This window comes from Mya arenaria, chromosome 17 (assembly GCF_026914265.1).
Source record: "Mya arenaria isolate MELC-2E11 chromosome 17, ASM2691426v1".
Classification (NCBI taxonomy): Eukaryota; Metazoa; Mollusca; class Bivalvia; order Myida; family Myidae; genus Mya; species Mya arenaria.
Window position 1 is genome coordinate 17,084,725 of NC_069138.1, and position 25,430 is coordinate 17,110,154.

A 25,430-nucleotide genomic window follows, 5' to 3' on the forward strand; every position below is an offset into this window, starting at 1 on the left:
TTTACCTACATTATTCACTTAAAAGTTATACAATGCTAGTTATTTTGTTAACCCCCCAAAACAAAGTTTGGGGGGGGTATACTGGAATCGGGTTGTCCGTCTGTCCGTCCGTTTTTTTTTTGTCCGGGATTCATCTTTGTCGTTATTGAACAAATCTTTTTCAAACTTTCAAATATTAATGACCATGATGTAAACCTGTGCCTCCGTGGATTTGGTCAGAGTCGCATGATCCTGAGTGGAGTTATGGCCCCTTAATGAGTTAAATTGGGCAAAATTAGCTTTGTCCAGGATTCTTCTTTGAAGCTATTGAGCAAATCTTTTTCAAACTTTCAAATATTAATGGCCATGATGTAAACCTTTGCCTCCATGAATTTGGTGGGAGTCACATGATCCTGAGTGGAGTTATGGTCCCTTAATGAGTTAAATTGGGTAAAATTAGTTTTGTTCGTCCTACTCCTTCGTCATTTTTGAATGAATCTTTTTCAAACTTTTAGCCATGGTGAGAACATTTGCCCCTGTGATTGTGGTTGGAATCACATGATCATGTCTCCAATTATGGCCCCTGAATAAGTTAAAATAGGCAAAAATTATACAGCTTTGTCTAGTTTTAGGACTGGGATCAGGAATGCCATTCAGAATAAGTTTTGAATAAAATGTTTATAAATATAGTTTATATTCGTATGTTTTATCTTGGCTTCTTTGGTCACATGCTACAATGATCAGTTATAACACACCCAAATTGAGACGACTACATGTGTAGGTCCGTAATGGTAGGGCACCTAATGGGTTGATGAAAATTGTAAAATTAGAGTACTGTGAAATCATTCATATTGGTTGGGATGAAATTTCGTGGTTTGCCGAAAAAATACAATTTCGTGGGTACTTGAATTCGTGGTTTTTCATTTTTGAATTTTTTTTTGAATATATGTGATCATCTGCATAATCTCCATGCGCTGGCCCTTGATTTCCGTTTCTACGTCACACGGTTTATAACACTCGCGAAAGTGGTACGAGATGCCAATTAGTGCATATACCCATGTCAATTATCGATGTGATTGGGAATTAAGAATAGAAAACATCAGAAGATACAGGTCAAGTTCGATATTGGGGCTGGTGGGGCCAAGGTCAAGGTCACTGTTACTTAAAATAGAAAAACGTTTTCCGGACGATAACTCATGAAAGGCTAGACAGATTTGAACATTTTTTGGTACACAGGTGTAACATCAGAAGATACAGTTTGGTACACAGGTGTAACATCAGAAGATATAGGTCAAGTTCGATATTGGGGCTGGTGGGGCCAAGGTCAAGGTCACTGTTACTAAAAATAGAAAAACGGTTTCCGGACGATAAATCATGAAAGGCTTGACAGATTTGAACAATTTTTGGTACACAGGTGTAACATCAGAAGATACAGGTAAAGTTCGATATTGGGGCTGGTGGGGCCAAGGTCAAGGTCACTGTTACTAAAAATAGAAAAAACGGTTTCCGGACGATAAATCATGAAAGGCTAGACAGATTTGAACAATTTTTGGTACACAGGTGTAACATCAGAAGATACAGGTCAAGTTCAATATTGGGGCTGGTGGGGCCAAGGTCAAGGTCACTGTTACTAAAAATAGAAAAACGGTTTCCTGACGATAACTCATGAAAGGCTAGACAGATTTGAACAATTTTTGGTACACAGGTGTAACATCAGAAGATACAGGTCAAGTTCGATATTGGGGCTGGTGGGGCCAAGGTCAAGGTCACTGTTACTAAAAGTAGAAAACGGTTTCCTGACGATAACTCATGAAAGGCTAGTTTTTCTTGTCAGCAGTGTAACTTCTAAATTACTCAACAGATTTTAATAAAACAATACATGCATGATAAAAGAAGATGCAGTGTGCAGTAACCTTGGAGTTATGGCCTCTTTTCAAAGGAATGGTTTGCCATTCCTGTGTCCAGGCGGCATTTGGGGGTATTCGTCACTCCTGTGACAGCTCTAGTTTGTTCTTTCTTTTCAACATACAACTTTTTTTCTTTTTTGTGATCGCAGGGTTTCATTGAAAAAAAAAATCCTGGCCTATATTTCTCAAACATGTATTGTGATAGCCTTGATGTCATTGTCAGTGTTGTTTTGTTACCAATTAAAAAGTTCAACAGACTTGAATTGAAATCAACTCCATCTTGCAGTTACCTATGGCTATCATCTTAGTTTTCATACTTTGCCCTTAAAAATAATATCGATCAATCTCTGAACCACATGGAATGGTTGTCATTAAAATATGTTATATACTTAAGCCTTTCTGTCCATATAGTCGCAAATACTGATGTCTATCTGTCAAACGAGGCCCTCCAGGGGCATTTATCACATTCCTGTGTTAGTTATAAATGTTTGTCAGCAGGGCTTCTAAAAACCGGCAATTTGCCGGTCTAGACCGAATTTGACCAAGCCAGACCGATTTCAGTTTCAAAAAGTGTATAAAAAATCGGTCCGAAATTTTCTCATTTTTTTTATAATTTTGGTCCAAAACGACTGGGCTAGTAAAAGTTGCAGAAATTGTAGTACACAAATATGCATTGGTCATTCACACATTCAAAACTACCCCCAATAGGTCATAAAAGTGTCTTAGTTACCATGTGACTAATGCGACCAGCTGCTTTTTCGGCTACACTGATCACTATAGCCTATCTCTTAATTAGCAGACGCTTGCAATCACGTGTATTGGTAGGTCGCAGAAGACACAATTAAACTATGTGTTAATTGTTTGCTTGCAGCTATCCTGATTAAGTGTTAAAATCGGCGATCATTACATGATAATTATATCCGTTTGTTGATTACCAAACTGTTAAATCTAAATTGTTCTTTTAAATTGCATATGTCATTGTTAATCCGAACCTAGTCATATATAGGATATCAATAGCGACACGCTTGATTAACAACATAGTCTGGAAGCTTACGTCATTTTAATTCGCAGTAATGAAAAAATCGTTGTCGATGTCACAGGTATAGCTTGAAGCCCCGATTATAAATCTAGATATACATTATTATTATTATTCAAGAGTATCAGTTGAATGTTGACCCACAGTAGATGCATTAAGAAAATAAATCATAATACTGTTTCACTTTTTGTCGTCTGACCGCTTCCCGACAGCCATAGTTATTTACGATCGCAGTCGTTCTTATTAAAAACGCCGCAGAACTCGATGGGAATCTCATTCGAATTAAGCTTGTATCAATGACTATCTGAATCCGCTATGCGGCTGTAGAACCCTCTTAGGAATTGTGACATCGCGAAAAAATATTGACAGAAAAGACGTCGCGAAAATGTGTGACATTTTGGGGGGGGGCGGGTCCAGACCGATTGAGGTTCCAAAGTTTTAGAAGCCCTGTTTGTCAGTGTACACAAAAATGCATAAGATAGTTGGACATTGCTGGTAGATTTTGAACTATTTGTTGTATTTTCTAATTGTCTGAAATATTTGAAATTGTATGATTGAAATATCTATCGCGTTTATGAAGCCTTTTGGCAACTAATTTTTTACCAGATCTTTATATTTACCGTCTCCGTGGCCTAGTGGTTAAGTGCTTTACCCCGAGCACGTAAACGAACCAAGGGGAAAAAGAGCTAGGGAATCGCACCAGGACTTCCTTGTATCTCACCACTGTCTCTTCAGTGTGCTGTCCGTTCAGCAAAAACAACGGACCCTGTTGGAAATAAGAGCCTGCTAATCATGTTTTTATAGAAAAAGTAAAAATATTTTTTCATTTCCCCATTATGAAAACATATGTCTTGTACATTATTTAATCTACATTCACTTTTAAAAAATGTCATTAATATCACTTAAATTATCAAGTAATTTATAACTTTCCAGTTACTGGAGCCCATACTGGCGGTGTTCTGGTATTAAAGAATAATGATCATCTGGCTCCCAGTCCTAAACCTTCCCCACAACAGAGCAGCAAAGGTTGGAACCAGCAGAGACAGGGGTCAATGTCATGGCAGCAAGGGAAAACAACCAATGAGAAAGCTGGATGGTCAAATAGTCAGGTAATTATAAAATTTAACAAATTACAAATGAAGCTTTTTTGAGCAGATTCACTATCATGGCAGCAGTGATAAAACGGATGATCCAATAGTCAGGTTATTGTATTTATTTTGTAATTTTGGCTTTCGACTGCAAGTCTTCAAGAAACAATTACTAACAAACTCTAATGTGATTTTTTTTTGAGAATAATTTAACTGCCTGTGCCTTTTCATTTGAGAAGATTTAACCGTAATAGGTCTTAAAATTGGGAAATAAGAACATGATCATTTTTCTTAAAGACAATTTATTTTTCTGCTTTTGTTGATGTTTTTAATTAAGTAAAATACTTCATTTATATTACCCAGGGTCAAAGTTCACAAGGTCAGGAGGCACTATGGCAACCAGGTCAAGCGGCCCCTCAGCGACCCCAGACTTCACCAGGGGTTGGGCAGGCCCAATGGCAGTTTCCAGGCCAACCAAACTTTAGCAGACAAGAGTTCAGGTTAGTTTTTCGTCCTTTGATTTACTTTGTACATTTATCTTGTAAAGAACTAATAGGAGATAGAATATATGGATAAAAGAACAAAATTTGACATTGAGAATTAATTTTAAATATTTTAAGTAAAAATTAATGTAACTCTTATTGATATGAAAAAGTTTAGGGAGACAAACTGAATTAACTCCTGATAAAAGCTCAACTGCTGCTCGATCACATATTGCTGTGACATGCCTTTGACTGTTCATAGTTCCTTCCCTTTACAGGCCAAGGATGCCAATGTCTGGCATAATGGGTCCTTCAACCAATCAGCAAGCCTCAATGTTTGCCGGCAACTCCATACGTGCCCCATACAACACTCCAAATACCCAGCCCCAGGAGAACTCAGAAAATCAACCTCACCCTGGCTCCACTCAAGCACCACACCAACCCTTCAATCAGGGCTCCATGACTTTAGGTAACCTTATGATGAATCGTCCGCCCGGCACTCGAATGAACAACATGGGTAGCCCTCAACAGTCACCTGATTCATTATTTCCTCCAAGTCGACCTATTGGTCCAAGAGAAGGGTTAAGAATGCCCGGCCAAGGCGCAGGATTATACGGACCTGGCTTCCCGTCGATGTTTAATCATCCACCACCTCCTAATCGGTTCCCAATGCCAAATTATGGCAACCCAGAAAATCAAGGCACTGGTAGCCAGCCCGGCAGCACTCAACAGGTTCCACAGGGACCAAGAGGATTTGGTGGGCCTGGTTTCCATGGAAACAGTTTTGCACCAGGGAATGATAGGCCGCTGAGTGGGAGAGATGGACAGCCGCAGACCCCTCCACAGGTTAACTTTCAACAAGTGAGTTCAATTTGATGGCCATGGCATATTAGATTGAACTTTTTTTGCTTGTCTGTATTTCAAAAAAAGAGTCAAGTATTGTGATAGCCCTGATGTCATCATTGGGTTTGTCTTGTAAACACTAACGTCATCCAACATAAAATAGCCAAGATAATCAATAAAACTAAGAACATATGATGCCATGGACAAAACAAATAGCTTTAATTATTATCCAGTTATTCATTATCCTTGTATTACTAAAGAAAACGGACAGGCTAGGAGTGTAGTTGTTTGCTAAATATTTTGACCGTTTCACTTTATAAAAGCATTTCTGTTAACCCAGGGTTTGATGTAAACTTTTTTGAGACTTTGACCAATTCAGAACTCGACCTAGCCTGGACCAATCAGGCTAGGTAGCCTCGGACATAGTAAGACTGGAATATCTATCAACTAGTGATTGTCATTCAGTCAAACCCTGTAACCATCTTGAATGATTCTTCAATTAAACCTATTCCTCCTTCTTGCCTTCAGAATCCCTACATGGGTCCATTTTCCGGGTTCATGGGTATGCCAGGGAACCAGCTCAAGTCACCCCTTGAGAGCTTGTTTGGGAAGCCCCGATTCCCGACAGATGATTTACCGCCCAATATGGCTGACATAGTGGGCTCGCTCAGCAAGATGACCGTTCAGGTGGGTTGTACAGATACAGGTTTTTTTTAAGCCTTCTTTGCTGTAGCTGATAAAGGGCTACTTCCACAAGTGATGGGCGTGGTTATAATTGACTGGTGCATAATAAAATCTTAAATTCTAATTATAAACTCTATTGAGCCATAATTACTAGATTCATAACATGATGTTTTTGAGTGATATAATTACTGTTTTACAGCTTTACTTTTCTCCCAATGTTCCCAAAATGTTTGAAAAAGCACTTTGAAAAAATTGTTCTTTTTTCCCACAAAAAGGGCTAGGGCATATGGTCCTCTCCAATACTGGTAAAAAGGCACTGAGCTATGATTGTGTATTTGTTGATAAACTGATAAGCATTAGTTACCTTATAAGTGTCTTTTTATTGGCATAAACAGGGGTCAACACTTTTAGATTTCCCAGGGATCCCAGAGGGATATCAACAGTTGAAATTGTGTGTCTAAGTCAAAAACAAGTTTTTTTCTAAATGTTAGTATAGGCTTTTATATGCCTACTATAATTTACAAAGATTTTCTCATAATGTCTGGTCTAGAAGACTTAAGTCTTCAGTATTTTAGAAGTGTAATATATATGAAGCTTTTTTAAGCATTAAGAAAATAACAAAACACTTTAGAATCCAAAATATATCTATGAAATGCTAAGCATATGAATCATATATATGCAGCAAGTTATCACGTTTGGGCAATTTCATCATTATTTTGCATGCTTGAGAAGTTAAAACCTAGTGTTAGCAGTTTTGTTTTAATCTAAAATATTAAAGAATTATTTACAAATGATGCACTTTTATTACCGCATGCGATAAACAATCCACAATTAAAATCATACTTTTGATTGTTAATTACTTTCTGCTTGAGCTTAACATGTACATTGGGTTTCTATTTAAATTTTCTGCAAAAAAGTATGGGGTACTGTCATGGGTCCCTCCATGAAATTTGGTGTCCTGGGATCCAGGAACAGAAATAGTTGACACACACTGCATAAATTATTACATGGTGGAATGTGTGAACATGAGTCAGTACTATGATAGATATGCATGGGCGATATGCAATAACAGATCAACAAGGTGCTTAGGTGCTGTTTGATAATTAACACTTGTTGGCTACACCAAGAGCCTGGGCTGCAAGAAAAAGGATCTTATGGTGGCAAAGGAATGAAAGTGCAACTTCTCATATTTTGTTTCCTTTTAAGCCTGTGATTCCAGTTTTTGAAATTGTATAGAAAGTTTAGCAATTTGCTTCATACTTAGTTAAGCCCAGACGACAAGAGATGTGTCAATTACATACAGAGACATTTCAATTGGTGTCTCTTATTTCAAATCAGTCCATAGTTCTCATAAGATTTTTCTCACATTCTTCAAGTTTACATCCAGGGTTTCATATTTCAGCCTCCACGTGACAGTCCCATGCCTCCGGCCAGGTCAGCAACAGTTAGTTTCCAAGGATACCATGAGGTGAGTTGTAATACTTGAAAGGGTTTGTTGGAGAAATTGTCTTGAGGTTAGTTGCAAAAACAGTATTTACAGGGGTTAGTTAAATGGAATACCATGAGGTTAGTTGCTAAAAACAATATTTGCAGGGGACAGTTTCCAGGGGTATCATATTTCCAGGTTAGTTGTAATATTTTAATTTTTTTGGGGGGGGGGAAACAACAATGCAAGGGTAAGTTTTTTGTGATCAGGGGGTTAGTTTTAAGGGATGTAAAGGGATTTGTCTATGAATTTCTGTGGATCTGATTGGTCCAGGGACCCCCTTATCATAAAAGTTTAATCTTAAATAATTTTAATCTTCATATATATTTTGTATGCTAAAGTGAACTGACGTAATCTATTTGATGATATACGCATCAATGACTTAGATGAATTTCCATTCACGGCCTTGTGCGTTTAACGTCACAGTGGAAAATTACATCTGTGATTGTTAGTATTTATATAACTAATTAACTTTTAACTTCATTCGGTGATTTGTCAAATGGAAATTCAATACCCATTAGACTTAACTTTACCTAAATAAACATCTGCTCTATTGTTAAACAAAGGAAACTTGGAAAATCTTAATATGACCCCTCTGAAATGCATTTACTGATACATGTGGTAATGGGTAATGTTGGCCAAACTAGTTCACATGCACCAAAAGGGTAATTGATTAAAAGTAGAGGCTTCGGTTAGTATTCGCACCCAAGTTTGCTTAAAATTTGAAGCAAGGATAGCCCTCAGAAATAAATCTATAGAAAGCCAGTTTTGCCTCTGGGCAGGGTCTTCGCCCTATTCAAGTGTCCTGAAACCACTTGCTGGAATGGTTTCAGCCCTTCAGCTGTCAGGTCAGTCACATCCCTGTGTAAGGATAGTTCCAAAAAATTGTGCAGGGGTTATTTACCGGGATATTTTGTGGTGACAGTATGTGCATAAAGCTGCCGCCTGTTCTACTGAGATTGTTAAAATTAATTTGGCAAAGCCTGAAATTCTATAAAGGAAATTTAAGGTTATTTCAGGTCAGGAAATAACAATAGGCAAGGTGATTTATTTAATGATAATTAAACGTGTTGATCCAGTAAGGTACAATGTGACTTCACCAACCATGTAAGTGTATAGAAACAGACATCAAGTTGCCTGAAACAAATGCATCTGTCGAGGAGGAAAGCATACTTATATCACACAAAATTGCTAATTTCTTTCCTAGATTGTAGTTTCCAATATATCCACCAACTACGGCCTCTCAGCGCTACTAGCTATTTTGGAATTGCAATCTGACACTTCTAGATATTCCTCATTAATTATTGCAGGAGTTTTACTCTATGCCAGCCCTGTCAAAGCCAGATTGAAACACTGAAATGAACAATCTTGTGGTTATAAATGGCAGTTGTGAATGTTGTTAATCAACTTTAAAATGTAACGTCAAGTTTGTCCATATATTGCCCCATACTCACGTGGAAAATCATGTGAAAATACTTGACATAGGTTCTAAAAACACGATGTTACAAAAGAAGCCAACATTTTCCCGACTTCATTGATCCATGCGAGAACTGGTTTTTATATCCTGGCAAACCTTGTTGTTTCCTGGTCAAGTTCCTCCAGGATCTGAAGACAGGTATACTCAGTGGTGCTCGGTATATTTTTTAGAATGCTAAAGGTATGTCATCCAGACTTGTTCTTTTCAGAATAACAAATCTGGGGCACAGCACTGTTACAAATCCTTTCCAGGTACAAAATGGAAATGGCTATAGATAGTAAAACTAGAGGAGTAATTATTGTAGTGAAGATTTATTGACTGATATGCTTAGTTGTTCAATATATTTAAGGTATTCCACCAATTATTATTAGGCTAGCTTCTTCATAGTCCCGTTTCAATAGTGTTAAATATCCTTGCCCTCTAACACCTTAATTATACCCCCCAAAACAAAGTTTGGGGGGGTATACTGGAATCGGGTTGTCCGTCTGTCTGTCTGTCTGTCCGTCCGTCTGTCCGTCTGTCCGTCCGTTTTTTTTTGTCCGGGATTCATCTTTGTCGTTATTGAACAAATCTTTTTCAAACTTTCAGATATTAATGGCCATGATGTAAACTTGCGCCTCTGTGAAATTGGTACGGGTCACATGACCCTGACCAGAGTTATCTCCCCTTGATGTGTTAAAGTAGGCAAAATAAGCCCTGTCCGGGATGCATCTTTGTTATTATTCAACAAATCTTTTTCAAACTTTCAGAAATTAATGGCCATGATGTAAACTTGCGCCTCTGTGAAATTGGTACAGGTCACATGACCCTGACTGGAGTTATCTCCCCTTGATGTGTTAAAGTAGGCAAAATAAGCCCTGTCCGGGATTCATCTTTGTTATTATTCAACAAATCTTTATCAAACTTTCAGAAATTAATGGCCATGTTGTAAACTTTCGCCTCTGTGAATTTGGTACAGGTCACATGACCCTGACTGGAGTTATCTCCCCTTGATGTGTTAAAGTAGGCAAAATAAGCCCTGTCCGGGATTCATCTTTGTTATTATTCAACAAATCTTTATCAAACTTTCAGAAATTAATGGCCATGTTGTAAACTTGCGCCTCTGTGAAATTGGTACGGGTCACATGACCCTGACCAGAGTTATCTCCCCTTGATGTGTTAAAGTAGGCAAAATAAGCCCTGTCCGGGATTCATCTTTGTTATTATTCAACAAATCTTTTTCAAACTTTCAGAAATTAATGGCCATGATGTAAACTTGCGCCTCTGTGAAATTGGTACAGGTCACATGACCCTGACTGGAGTTATCTCCCCTTGATGTGTTAAAGTAGGCAAAATAAGCCCTGTCCGGGATTCATCTTTGTTATTATTCAACAAATCTTTATCAAACTTTCAGAAATTAATGGCCATGTTGTAAACTTTCGCCTCTGTGAATTTGGTACAGGTCACATGACCCTGACTGGAGTTATCTCCCCTTGATGTGTTAAAGTAGGCAAAATAAGCCCTGTCCGGGATTCATCTTTGTTATTATTCAACAAATCTTTATCAAACTTTCAGAAATTAATGGCCATGTTGTAAACTTTCGCCTCTGTGAATTTGGTACAGGTCACATGACCCTGACTGGAGTTATCTCCCCTTGTAGGCAAAATTAGCTTTGTCCGGCCTAACTCCAGGGCAAACAACCTAGACATGGAGGGGTGGGGGGTATTCGTTAGCCTATGGCTTACAGTTCTAGTTTTAGTATTAGTTTTGGTACCATGAATGTGAAATTTTTTTGCTCCCCCTCTTTGTATATGTACAATTATAACATTTAAACTGAAATTCAACATCTTTGGTTGGTTTTTATATTTTGATGTATGTTTTACATTTTTTCTTGACAAAATTTATAATAATGGATACCAGGTACTTTGGTTAGACTAAATGAAATTGGAATACCTTAGAATACTTGGAACTAGTTTGAAGCCATTGTGCCCATTGTTCAGAACTTTGTTCACAGCAATGTAGTTAACTCTTAAAGGTAAACTTTTGTATGATGTGCTGATTATTGAAATGAAACCTGCACGGTTGTAACAGATGTCTCACTATTTGCAAGAAGAACTACATATTACAAGTGTGCCAATTAAACTTCCAGCATAGTAGGGATTTGACAGTTAACAATTATGTTAACAACATTGTTAACTTGTCCTGAACAATCGGTCAAATGTGTCGTGTCACAACTAGAAGGCTTTTAAATTTCGCACATTTATTGCCATCATTACATGAAAATCTATTATTTTCTGTTACAGGGGACTCAAAAGCCAGAAAACTATTACCAGTCTAACAGAAGGTAATTTTTCTTGAATAATTATAACCATAGGTAACACTATTTGTTGGAGATGGTGATTTTATGGTCATGGTATATACTTTAGAAATTGCACTTAGAAAAAGTGTAAAAACATACTAGATTTTGAATCATATTGTGCTATTATATGCTAAAATGAGTTGAGACCGAGATTTATATTTGACTACAAATCTCAAGTGCAAATATAACACTCATTATGCAAACCACCCCACAGCATCACTTCTGTTATAGTATGGATATTTGATTTTGCCATTCTCCAATACAGTTCAATTATATCTCTTTGTGACATAAAAATATGGCATCTTTTAGCACTGAGTAAATAAGAATATGCTTGGAGAATACAAGTACCATTTGTCAATGCATACCTTTTTCCACTATAATTTAAAGAAGTAGTTTAATTCTGAAAAGCATCATAACATGAAATCCATTAAAAATGAGGTTAATCATGTCACACTTGGGTATTTGAGTCTACATAAAGTCTACAACCATGAAATATTCTATTGCAATATGCTAATTTTCTAGAAAGTAAAATGTTTAAATGAGATTTTTTCGAAATCATAAAAAAACAACTGTTCATCTTATTGCACAAAGGGGGCAATGTATTTTTACAAAATATCAAGGATAATCAAAATCAATGCAATAAATAATATTGTTTCTTATTTCAGTCAAGCTGATGTTCATGGAAATGATTCCCAAGGCAACATGAATCATCAACAACAGCAGCAACAACAGCAACAAGGCACATACTCTCTGTTCAGCGGCTCACCTTGGTTGTCGTCTGGTGACTCAAAAAGTATGTCAAATGTAGATATGAATTGTATATATGATTTCTTTATTTTTAGATTGTCTGTTTTAGGTCTCAACATTGTTGGTGTGCAAACTCTTTAACTTGGGCCATTACAGGGTTCGAATTTAACTTTGAGGAGTGCATTTTGAGGCAACTCGCAAAATGAAAAATCAACTTGCAATTTTATTATTTGCTTTATTCCCTTATAATATTGACTAATTAAAGTAGGAATTTACACCTAAGACATATTATGAATATTAAAAATTATCAATCTTGAGTGACTCGACTACTAGAACTTGTTGATGGCTTATTCTATTTGGGGGGGGGGGTCGGAAAGACTCATCTGATGCTGGCAGTTGTTTGATAACAAAGCTGTCCAATAATTTGACATTGTTCACTTTGTATATTTACCCTCGCCATCGGGTAATTTAATACCCATTCGACTAGCACGCTACAGATTTCATTAAGTCTGTAAGTATTAAAATCAATAACATTATAAATTTGAAATAAAAAAAGCAACAGTAAATGTAGCGTGGATACTTTTGACCATGAAATATATCGATCGACGAAGTCTATTCATTTTGACAGTTGGGCGAAAATATATTCAAAGGATGATGTGGTTTACATCTAGTGCGCGAAAGCGCTAAATTTAGCCAATGATTGAGCTAGGTGATTACGTCATTCGTATTCACTTTGTATAATGCATGCCTCGGAGTATCCCGGAAAGATTCGAGATAAAACTCGGCCTTTTCCGTATTTGTTTTATTTTTGAAAACGTACTAGAGCGTGACTCCGTAATGTCTTCTTAATACTGGTAGTGTAAACATGCCACTTATAGGCTGTTTGCACTCGACTACGTAGCGGAGTTAAGTTCATGTTTATTCTACTTTCCTTTTAACATTTTGTGGTCTAGGAAAAGCCACTCGCAGAATTTTGCGAGCTTGAATAAAAGTCACTCGCAATTTGTAAATGTCGCTCGCATTTTGCGAGTATGCGAGTCTAAATTCGAACCCTGCATTATTTAAAAATTGTTCATATATCCAAATGAAACTTGGTACACATGTTCAAGATATCCAAATGAAACTTGGTACACATGTTCAAGATATCCAAATGAAACTTGGTACACATGTTCAAGATATCCAAATGAAACTTGGTACACATGTTCAAGATATCCAAATAAAACTTGGTACACATGTTCAAGATATCCAAATGAAACTTGGTACACATGTTCAAGATATCCAAATGAAACTTGGTAAATAGGTTCAAGATATCCAAATGAAACTTGGTACACATGTTCAAGATGTCCAAATGAAACTTGGTTCACATGTTCAAGATGTCCAAATGAAACTTGGTTCACATGTTCAAGATGTCCAAATGAAACTTGGTACACATGTTCAAGATGTCCAAATGAAACTTGGTACACATGTTCAAGATGTCCAAACGAAACTTGGTTCACATGTTCAAGATAGCCAAATGAAACTTGGTACACATGTTCAAGATGTCCAAATGAAACTTGGTTCACATGTTCAAGATAGCCAAATGAAACTTGGTACACATGTTGCCTGAGACAATATGCATGTATCAAGCAAGGCCTATAACTTTGACTTTAATAGTTGTCGAGTTATGCCCTTTGTTCAAGAAAAACAACATAGACAAGCATTGACATTTGCTCTGTTTAAGTCTGTATGGTCAAGGACTGGCAAAGCTAGTTCTAAAACGATATTAGTGCTAGTTAAAAAAAATGCTATAAGGTATTACTAGTTATAGCTTGTTGGTTAATTGATTTCAGAGAAGTAAATCAAAGTATTGAGGTAATTGTTGATCAAGATTCATTGAAGATCATTTTAGTGCGACTGCAAACAATGACAATGTGCATATATTTGTAGAAAGTCCCATAACTTTGGGCAGAAATATTTCTTGAGTGATGAGCCTTGATTAACCAGAATCAGATGAGAGCTGGCATCCACTTGTTTTGCTTGTCACATCCTGCTTACAATTCTCTTTGTTCTTGCCATATATTACATCATGTCTATATTTAGATATTATTACATCATGTCCATTTTTAGGTATTGGTTCCTCCCCATTTTCCTCAGAGTCGAGCAGCATCCGAAACTCACCAGACCCCAACTCTGACAATTTCAATTCTGACATCAAGTCGAACCAGGTATGTATTATAGAAATATTGTTTCTCTGTGTCTAATATTTGAGCCTACTTCACGGTGAAAGTCAACGTAAATTCACACTGCTGGTAAAAACATAAATGACCAGTATAATGTCATCCAGCTAAAATTTGATGCATCCCAATGAAATATGATTTGGATCATATTAATGTTTGTATTTCAACGAGAAAAGGTCAAGATATTAGCATAGGTTGGGGTTGGCAGCATTGTTGATTTGCAAAAACTTAGCCTATGTCATTCCCTAAATAAATGCTACTCATGTTGTTAGAGACAATATGAACATTAACAGCATTTTTTTTAGTTATGCCTCTTTTTTTACTGTAAAACAACAATTGACAAGTTTAAGTTAGCTCTGCAGTGCCCTTGTTTACTTAAAAAAGAAAGTGTCTGTTTAAGATGCCATTGTGTTTCACTTGTATTGTACCAATTTTTAGTGTGTTTTCTCTATTTTCATCTATACCCTAACTCCCATATTGGAACACTAAAAAGTAGGCGGTGCTAAACTGTGCAATAACTAGCACACAGATAATAGCTTTATTCATTTAATGGGCCTGTTAGTTATTGAACGTTGCCTTTGACAACTAGGTATGCGGTGCTAAACTGTGCAATAACTAGCACGCAGATAATAGCTTTATTCATTTAATGGGCCTGTTAGTTATTGAACGTTGCCTTTGACAACTAGGTATAAAACAGTTACTTTCTCCACATTACCCTTAGGATTGAAATTATACACTCACACTGAAGTGATCGTGTATAGTTTCCATTACACAGGTTGTGGGTGCAGTAAGTAATACTTGACGATGTGTCCAAGTAAATCCCTCCTGGCTTCAATCATGAAATACACACATAAGTTGCATGCAAGTTCGTGTTTAATGATCAGAAGATGTGTTTGCATGTCACATACTCGTGTCTGATTTGTATGTCAAACAAAATAACAGCTGCATAAAAGGAGTACCGTATTTCCCACAACATGTGGATGGTTGTAGCTTTTGAAATTAATGTAATAAAAATGTATGCTACAGGGGTGATATACGTCCATGGTTTGCTTGAAAATTTTGTCTCCTAGGCAAAAAAAATTTTAAACTGTTTTTAATTTGTTACATATAAAAACTAGAACAGATAAGTTGAAATGAAATGTTCTGCTCTTAAAATGCTTTAATCCCAGGAGTAACCAATTTATTACCTCCAAACAACTAGTACTGATTAGTTGAAATTCAATATTCTGCTCTTAAAATGCTTAAATCCCAGGAGCTTTGAGGGGTCCCTGGCCAGAAATGTTTGCCTCCAGCTATGCCCATCCTGATTTTAAAACTAATACACTTCATTGTCCATGTTTAATGTATCATAGTTAATGTTGGTGGTCTTAAATGTTTGTCTAGGGGAAGGTATAATGGGAAATGTTCATGGTAGAAAGTCATCTAATGAGAACTAATTGTTTTCACCATTACTTAACTGAGGAATATGAGCCAATTACTGTATTGATTAACCCAGTCAAAAGCAAAGGAAAAATGTCATGAAAAAATAGGTTAATGCAAAAAAAAAGTTTTTTAAATTTAATGCACTATTATGTTCAACTCATTTGACATTTAAAATTGAACAAAACAAAAACACATGGTTTGTATACAAATAAATATTAGCCTTATAAATGTTCTAATTTATTTGAATTGAAAGGTAGGTGGCCACAAATTCCCCAGTTAAAAAAGTGCAAAAATAGCGCTAATATCTTTGTATCTGTACACAAATCATATCCCTTTTTTTGTTTTGATCATTAAAGTCAAAAGAGCTGCACTCTCACAGATTTACCATTTTTAAAACTTTTTTTTTTGTCTTGGAAAGAGCAAATTTTTGTGTAAATACCTGCAAACTAATGATATGAGATTGCTGACAAAAAATCAGATCTGAAATTTTCATATTTCCGTTCGAAAATTTATGTTTTATGGCTTAAACTGTTATTAACGGTTTAAGAAAAATGCATAAACCATCATTTTTTTAGCTTAATTATATAAATCTGCGATCTGATTTTTTGTCAACAATCTTATATCACTGGCTTCCGTGGATTTTCGCAAAAATGGATTTTAAACCAGGTTTTCACATAGTGAAACCAGTGGCGGATCCAGGTTTCTCAGTTAGGGGGGCATAACTTCTGAAATTGACTTCTGTTGGCCGCTTAGGCCCCCATGTGTTTTCATGGTAATTCAGGGGGTCGGAGGCCTTCGCGACGGCCTCAAGCTCTTAAACTATTGCATGTGTTTACTATGGAACGCCGGGGCTCAATGCTTCTTGCGAAATGCGTTATGCAAATGCTATATATAGAACAATAGTTTCATTTTCAACCAATCGAATGGCCGGGTACGGAATTAAGGAAGGTCGTGCTATGTGAAATCTAAATATAGTAACACCTCCTGAATAACGGATTTCCTTCGCATCTCGCATGAAGCATTTTAAAAGCATTTAGCATCTCGCATTTTGCTCAAAAATCATTTCCCAAAAAGCATTTCGCATATGGCATAACACAATCAAATTGAATCGGACGAAATATTGTGCACGTTCCGAACTGCTCCCGGCAGTGAAGGGGATGTAAGACATAGGCTACTGATACTGCTACAGAAATATTATTATACGGTGGAAGAAACGATACTCTTTCTAACCTAACGCGTTTACAGCAATATACAGAGTTGCATATCTTGCTATTCGCAATCTAACTGACTTTCTGGCATATTTTCTCTAGGACACCTCTTTACTCTACCGTTTCTGAATATGATATTGTATTGGTGTGTTTATATATGTTATTCTAATGAATAGATTCAACAAACGTATTATTTTTCACCTCTATTACATGCAGATAAAAGTATTTTTCAAATTAATGTGTTCCTTTTTTCATTTCATACAAAATGATTCTGCTCAATTTATGCTAACAACGGTAAAAAATATTGAATCGAAGCTTTTCGCATTTTGCATTTCGCAAAAAGAATTTCGCTTTAAGCATTTCGCAAAAAGCATTTCGCAAAAAGCATTTCGCATAAAGCATTAAGCGTTTTGCAAAAAACATTAAGCATTATGCAAAAAGCATGAAGTATTTCGCATTTCGCAAGAAGCATTGCGCCCCGGCGTTCCATAGTTTACACTGTTTTTACAAAGCTTGAACTGCGAGAGACACTTTGTAACGTAGTAACGCCGTTAAGCTGATCGTCACCTCCCTATAGATCAAGTTTTTTTCCCGCATAAATTGAAAGACCTTGGTAAAATTGAAAAAGTAATTCATACAGTTATTGGGCAAACTTTAATGTTAACGCTATATTTATAAAGTTTAAAATTTAAAAGTCCTGTTTTGTAAAGTTTCAGACGCTCAGTAAATATGTTAAGGGTAGTTTGAAACTCTCCTCATGTCAAGTTTCATTTAATGCATTAATTCAAGCAATCCACATAGAATTGCATGAACTGTCGTGGAGGCTTTTATTTATGTCTTATGATCTAAAGACACCTCTGACTTTTGCACTCGGTAAAATTGATATCTTACTTGGCGATTAATGAGGATGATGATGATGATGTTAGCATTGTACTACAGTAGTAATGTTTTTGTCCGATTAAGTATTCTACGTTACGTGTCGTCTGATCTGAGCAGGGTCTTAACTTATCAATGTAGACGGCATGTGGTTATTTTGAGTTGTTAACAGTGCAGAGTCAGATCATATGCCGTACATCCAAAGCAGCGTCTGATCTTATTCTAAATTTACTGCCATTCATTTCTAGTTTATTGTTTTAAGTCGCTTTATACTGACTTCTGCGAAAATATTCAGAGAAGGTGAAATATTAACTCCTTTCCGGCTGATGATATAATTAATATGGAAACAGCTTGGATCCATATAAGATGACAAGCTACTCGGCGTCTGATATGATTCAAAGCTGTTTGACACTCCCGCCATATCAATCTTTCGAACAGATTTGTTTAGCATAAGACAGTCGCTTATAGTAATAAACTTTAAAATACTTCCAAAGTCATAGAAATGTGAAGACAAATTAAAAAAAAAATTGTTTGCACAGAACGTAGTCTGCTGGGTGCTATTCTGTACATTGTATTTAGTCATTATGACGAACGATCCGAAAAGTGAAACAGACGAGCAAACGTCTGTTTCACTGACTTCTCAGGGTTAATACATTCAACACAATGTCGAATAAAACCAGAACATATTTTATTAAAATAACTGTTGTGTCCGATATTCCCCGCATGTATTTCAGCCGCTGATATTCACTACAAAACTACGCATGTGTCCGATTGAACGGCGTTTTACTTCCTGCGTATTGCCGTAAAAACAGAGGATAGCCAAACGCTAACACATTCTACTGAATACGTCATAATAGATAATTTAATCGATAAGTGCGTTCCACAACGTCTCGGACCAATTATGTTTCATAAGAGTCCAATGTGGCCAAATAGATGTTCGATACAACCACGGTAAATCGAGATCTATTTTTTTGTGTGGAGCAAATCATAACCTTAAAAGCTATCTACAATGATGGAACGATATTAATAATTTATACATATACTTGGAAAATTTTAGGGGGGGCGCGCGCCGGGTACTTTCATGGGATTGCGTTTTGGGGTCCCTAGATTCAAGGTCAAGGTTACTGTTACTTAAAATAGAAAAACAGTTGAAACTGAATAATTTTAGACAGGGTCTACATATCTTGACCAAACCAGGTATAAAGGAAGAGTTTATGGATACCTTTCATGGGATTGCATTTGGGGTCCCTAGATTCAAGGTAAAGGTCACTGTTACGAAAAATAGAAAAACGGTTGAAACTGAATAACTTTAGTTAGGGTTGACATATCCTGACACAACTTGGTATAAAGGAAGAGTTTATGGATACCTTTCAATGGATTGCATTTGGGGTCCCTAGGGTCAAGGTCACTGTTACTAAAAATAGAAAAACAGACACAGGCTGAAGTTCTTCTGTCAATCATTAAAAACCTGGTTTCGTCACATTGCGGTGTTTCTTGTTCTATTTTACCATGCAAATATATGATTAGATAACTTTTAATTACAAGTTAAGGAGAATGGGAATGTGGAATGCTGAACAGATGTTGAAAACTTTTTTTCATCTCATCAAACAAAAACATTACATTTTTGTCACATTGCAGGTCCTGGACATGGGTCTGAGGTTTGGTACCCTGGATGAGAGAGGGAAAGCCCCAGGGGAGCAGTCAACAGGTTCTGCTGGACCGTTCTTTCAGAATAATGTTCAGGTAAGGATATATGGTGACCTGTACTGAACGTGAGTTTGAAGTTTGGTACCCGGGATTAGAGAGTGAAATCTTAAAAGGAGCCGTCAACAGATTTTGATTGACCATTTTCTCTGAATAATGTACTGTAAGGATATATGGTCACTTGTACTTGATGGGGAGCAGTGAACAGATTCTGCTGGACCTTTCTTTCTGAATGACATGCAGCTATGTTACATTGCAGAACGAATGAATTTACAACATGGTGGAAAGGATTTGAATTGTTTTTTTATGAAACATACTTATGTGATATTGTACGTATTTAAACTAATGTTCATGTAACACCTGCATATATGGCTCATCCTTTCTGATTTCAGTCTGCTTTTCAAAAGAAGATTTACTTTCTGGTTGTTTAAAACTTGGAGATGCACTGGTAGTTAATATTGAGTAAGACAGGTTCCGTTGGAATTAAAAGCTGTTGGGATACAGCAATCTCTTTTGAAGAGCTTGCCTATTGACCTTTGGTTGTAAAACATAATTAATGGGTGAATCTATTTTTTCAGTCGATTTGGTCAAACCAGGCCCAGTCTCCATTGGAACGCCTGCTTGAATTGCAAAAGCAGCAGCGACACACTGACCCGCATTGAGAGCTGACCTTTTGACCTTTGGCTCAAGTCTTCTGCAGTTACTACGGAAACTATGGTGTTTCTATGGCAACCACATATATAAACATATATGTGGGTATCATCATCTGTTTATGTAGGTTTATATAAGCAGTGGGAAAGGGAATGAACTCTGTTCATGATTATAATAAAAAGAAAAAGGAAAGGGATATAGAAGGATAAATTACACTATTAAATGAACGGAGTGAGCTTAATGACTTAAATTAAGTTAAAAACTCATTTTATAGTGCAGACAAATATGTGCTTTAAAACAAAATTATAGTGCAAATAAGTGTACGTTAACATCTCGGAACTTCGCCAGCAGTGAAAACAACATGAATACTTACAAAGAGAATATGTGTAATTCTGGGAAGATCTAGGCTGGTAGTGGGAATATAGAGCCTGTGATAGGATTACCTGGAAGGATTGTTGACTTGAATGTTTTTAATCCTGTAAAACTTACTGTTACATAGTTATGTATAGATACTTTTATCACTTGTAATCATCATTACCACATACAGTGCAGTGGCATATTTGTTAAGAATCATATATGATTTTACACATCATACATTTCTTTATTTTTGTTTGTTTTCAGAATGATACTAATTTCTTAAAAAATAAGTGATTGTCAATCAGAAGTTCATATTGTGATCGAAATTATTTTTTGTTAAACATGCTGTTTATTCATTTTTGTCATCAGTTTAATAAAGCTTTTGTTTAAACATGTTATGTTCAAATAGCAAAATATGCATTGCACATTGAGACCTGTTAACTTTAGTTGGTGTTTTTTGTTAGTGTCTTTTGGTTCATTGTGTTACTTAAACTTGTGTTAATATGGAAGAGCTAATATGGAAAATACCGTATATATTTAACCACCTTTATCACAGCTCATACGGAAAATATCTGTATTTGATTGTGTTTACCAAATCTTCAATGGTTTTCATCATAACTCTTTTGGAAAAAGTTACTTTTATTGATCATATGGTTATATATAATCAGATTCCACTGTAAAATGACTTTATGTTATAATAGTTTGTTACTGTTTAAAAAATGATTGAAAAGAAAGAATCTTTTTTTTTTTGATTATTGGTTTTATGACTAAAGGTATTAGATATTTTTGATTTTTTGTGGAAGCTCTGTGCCACTACTTTGAAATAAAAAGGTTTCAACAGTTCAGGTATTTGAAACAGGATGTTTTTCAAGTTTTTAAAACATTATATTTAAATAGTCCTATAAGATAAAACTGGCAGCATTATATAACTAATATCACAATGTGATAATTGGCTTTTGTCCAATTCTCAGAAAGATATTTATTAACAAATTTGTAATAATTCTATCAAGATATTTTCAATCTAATGTAATTAATAATTTTCAAAACAATGTTTTTATGTTTGGTCTTTTAAAAAAAAAAGACGAAATATTAGCTAAAATTGTAATAAAACAGACATGCAATTAAGATAGAAACAAGATAGTTGAAGAAATATTTGACTTTATTGAAAGGAAAAAGAAATATCAATGACAATTTGAAATATCTTCAAAAGAAGAGAATTTATAAATGCAGAGATTTTTTCAAAACAAGGTTAAAATTTTGTGAAATATAAATTGAAACAATTATGCCTTTATTACTGATGTGTTTCATATTTTGTTGGAAACTTTCCAATTTATATAAATTTAGATGGTGTTATATTTGCAATTTATTTCTCAGAATAAAATAGTCTAATATCTTTATTTTTTGTGATTGATTTTTAGTAGATCGGATGTATGATTTTATCAGTCAGATTATATTTGAGATAAAATTTCATAAAATGTGTTTGAAACGTATTTTAGAACTTATATAAAAAACTTGAGACACTAGCTCTAGCGGATTCAGATGTTGTCAAAGATTATAAGCAAGACACATGCAGAAGCAAGTAACAAGGCTTGCAGCATGCCTCGGGGCTGGATTTCCCATCTGTACCAGAAACACATTAAAAATACTTATAATGTTAGACATATTTTTAATTAAAACAATCACAGTTTTTGGACTAGGGCACTTGTGGCCTAGTTCATAGCCATAAACGCGCTATCTGCATTCTCAAGCCGCATCTGGGGGTTCACTGACGTAATGTATTCATACGCTGTATTTTGATTGGATTGTCGTTAGCGAATTTGAATATTCAAAGTAGTACCAGAACTGATTACAATGAAAACATCCAATAAAAATAGTTCTCCTAACAATTCAAGCTAACTGTATGTTCTTTTAATGAAGCACAATAAATTCATACGTAGCGAGTGAGTTAATCGGGTTAACTACATGAATATTCTTGCATACGGTCAGATTATATGCAATAAAAATATGAACATATTGGAAAAGTATGCATCAAAATTTTTCCGTTCAATGCTCTGTATTGATAGACTGGTACCCTCTTTCTCTTTTATCTGAAAAGAAACCAGTATCAGCTAACCACAGTGCCCGTCGCGCATTCGAAATGTCTTGTGAATTCATACGTAAAGCGAATAAAGCGTGCGGTCTAAGTAGAAAACAACCAGGAAAGTTGGTTTAAAATAAGTATTATTATCCTTTGCATACAATGTTGGTATTCCGAAGTCGGTCCCTGTTCTTTTCTTCGACATAATTTGCATGTTTCCGTGATATTTACTTTTCGATACAAAGTTTTTTTAACTAATCATCGCATAGCACATTTTTAAATACAACATGATTTTTGGTATTTATTGTTCAAATACTATTAATGTTAACTAAAAACCATATGCTGCGTACCTGTATAACTTTATATTTTTGAGGAAAAGTAAATCAGGGTACCAGTCTACTTATTGACCTCCTGATCAGAGCGGCCGAATGATTCAGACATACATGTATGTTATCACTACTTCCGGATGCTGATGATGTGAATTTCATAGTGTTTTATTGAAAAAAATTATCAATAAAGCCGCCAATGAATGATTACCACCAACAAATGGATTTATTTTCATCCTACCGTGGGTAGCATTTTTAATTTGACACGTAAATTTTCAAGCAATACAAGTTCGTTTGAAAAAATCATGTGATTTCAATTTTGCAAAATGGAGAAAAAAAATATGAAATATGTGCATACTAATTTATTAAGTTTCATTCTAAATGAAGCCAAATGTATGAATATGTGCACAGGATCCGTGAATAAGATGATTGTTTACCTATGTGCATAGAAGTCTTGGAGCCACTCTCAGTGCAAGTACATGACATTGTGATAAACCATCGCCATTGATAAAACAATCTTGCATGCTCAATTTTGATTTCCTCTCTTACCACAGGGGCAGGTTGCGTTGTTTTGACACAAAAGTTTTGATAAAGTTATGGCTTCTTAAACAGGGTCATGTCGGCAAATATATGGAAATTCAGGGTCAAGTCGTCACCCTTTACAAAGATAATAAAATAAAATAAAAAAAAATTGCCAATTTTCACAAGTTACAGTTACCACATCATATTCTTACAAAAAATTGATAAAAAAAACAACAACAAAACGGACAGGGGCGTGGTGTGTCAAAACAACACAACCTGCCCCTGTGAAATGCACCAGTCAAAAATAAATATCAACATTAAAGTTATGGAAGCCAGAACTAGTGTCCTCGCAATGCCGGTTGATTGCGGTGGTTTTGTCTTCCCTCAAAATATCAGGGAATCGCTCTTACCTTAGATCCCCGGGTGCGGGGGGTTATTCACAGGATTTTACCACCAGTTCGTTCTCGCAGGGCAGGGATTTTACCGGGGATTGGCTGGACCGAAAGTCAAAGTACCTGCTATTCCCTGGGGGGGGGGCGTGGTTACAATTGACTGGTGCATATACTTTACAAGTTCTTTTTCTGAAGACGCTTTGTGCTCACTTTTTGTTTTCTAGCCAAGAATTAAAACCAAAAAAAATCGGTCAGAGATACTGTATGGTGATGCATTGTTGTTGATAGATCAATATAAATTTGTGAAATATTTGAGGGAAAGGTATTTGGTTAAATAATTTACAAGTGTAACTTTTGAGTTTTATTTAACAATGCAGTGCCGAATATTGTGGAGATAGAATTGATTTTGTATTAATTAATCAGTTGACTTGTAGTGTTTAGGGAACAAAATTAAAATCAAAATATTCAATAAAGTTCCCTTATCACCCAATGTTGTGGAATAGTGAAGTAATGAAGATTTAACCTCACAACAGTCTTTCTCAAATGCTGTCCAGACTTTTTTATGCTTAAGAATATCTAACCTCGATATGTCAGACCAGAAATCATCTTGGCATGAGTTTGGATCACTATGGATCATTATGCACCAGTCAATTGTAACCACGGCTCCCACATCCGGGGTATACCGGGGACAGCCGACGAAATGGGCCATGTTTTTACCTTCAGGTGGCCCCGCAGTGCCAGGTCTTCCCGGAAAATACAGTGTGGATGGGGCTTAACGTAATGTCCCTTGGGTGCGGGGCATTTGGAGGGGACTTTACCATCAGATTATCCCCGCAGAGCGGGGATTTTAGCTGGGGTTGGCTGGACCGAAAGTAAAAGTCCCCGCTATTCCGGGACCGGGGGAGGGGGGGGGGGGGCATGGTTACAATTGACTGATGCATTAGCTTGTGTATTCAGATAAAGTTAAGAATATATATTTATTTATAAAAGTTATACTTTGCAATCTAAATCCAAGATTTGAAAAAGGTATCCTTTATCAATAAATGCAAGTATACATAAATGACTGTGCAAATCTTTATGTATCATCCAAATATGAGTACCTTGCAGGGTGAATGTTATTTGTAAAAGTGAGCTTTCAAGATTACCTTTCCAATCGCATACACAATGCAGTTTGAAATCTGGATAATTAAAACAAATCTTGGTTGTAGACCGTTACTATTAAATATTTGATAACTCACAGACATTATAAGGTACAGTATAAAGGGGCTGTACTCAGTTAATGATGAAAAAGCAAAAATTTAAAGAAAATTGTAGAAAATTGACATAAACTTGGTATCGATGTGTACAATTAATGCATTGAAATTTACCAACTGATGATCCCCATAGTTTACAAATGATTTATTAACAGCAGTTATTTCGTGTTTTTCCATTAAAAAAAGATTACTAGGTATGTCTACCGAGTAGAATTCATTCCTAATGCGTGATCTGCCGTTGATGTTATTACATGATATTAGCGAGTAAGGTATGATCTGGAAAATTCCACCCAGTAAAAGTAAGTCTTCATAGCATAGTGGATACGACACTTCACTGCATTTTTTTATATTTACAATTA

General features: G+C 35.9%; 1 protein-coding gene across 1 annotated transcript in view; it reads left to right on the forward strand.

Annotated features, from left to right (window-relative positions):
- The window catches only part of LOC128223892 (nonsense-mediated mRNA decay factor SMG7-like), a 54,044-nt gene extending 32,146 nt beyond the window's left edge, over positions 1–21,898 (forward strand). Inside the window, exons 18-27 of the mRNA XM_052933349.1 lie at positions 3,856–4,031; positions 4,374–4,510; positions 4,771–5,353; positions 5,864–6,022; positions 7,422–7,487; positions 11,265–11,305; positions 11,986–12,113; positions 14,174–14,271; positions 19,428–19,532; positions 20,072–21,898. Coding sequence (XP_052789309.1) covers positions 3,856–4,031; positions 4,374–4,510; positions 4,771–5,353; positions 5,864–6,022; positions 7,422–7,487; positions 11,265–11,305; positions 11,986–12,113; positions 14,174–14,271; positions 19,428–19,532; positions 20,072–20,155 — 1,577 coding nt within the window. The 3' untranslated portion in view covers positions 20,156–21,898. The remainder of the gene's footprint in view (positions 1–3,855; positions 4,032–4,373; positions 4,511–4,770; positions 5,354–5,863; positions 6,023–7,421; positions 7,488–11,264; positions 11,306–11,985; positions 12,114–14,173; positions 14,272–19,427; positions 19,533–20,071) is intronic.
- Positions 21,899–25,430: the final 3,532 nt, after the last annotated feature.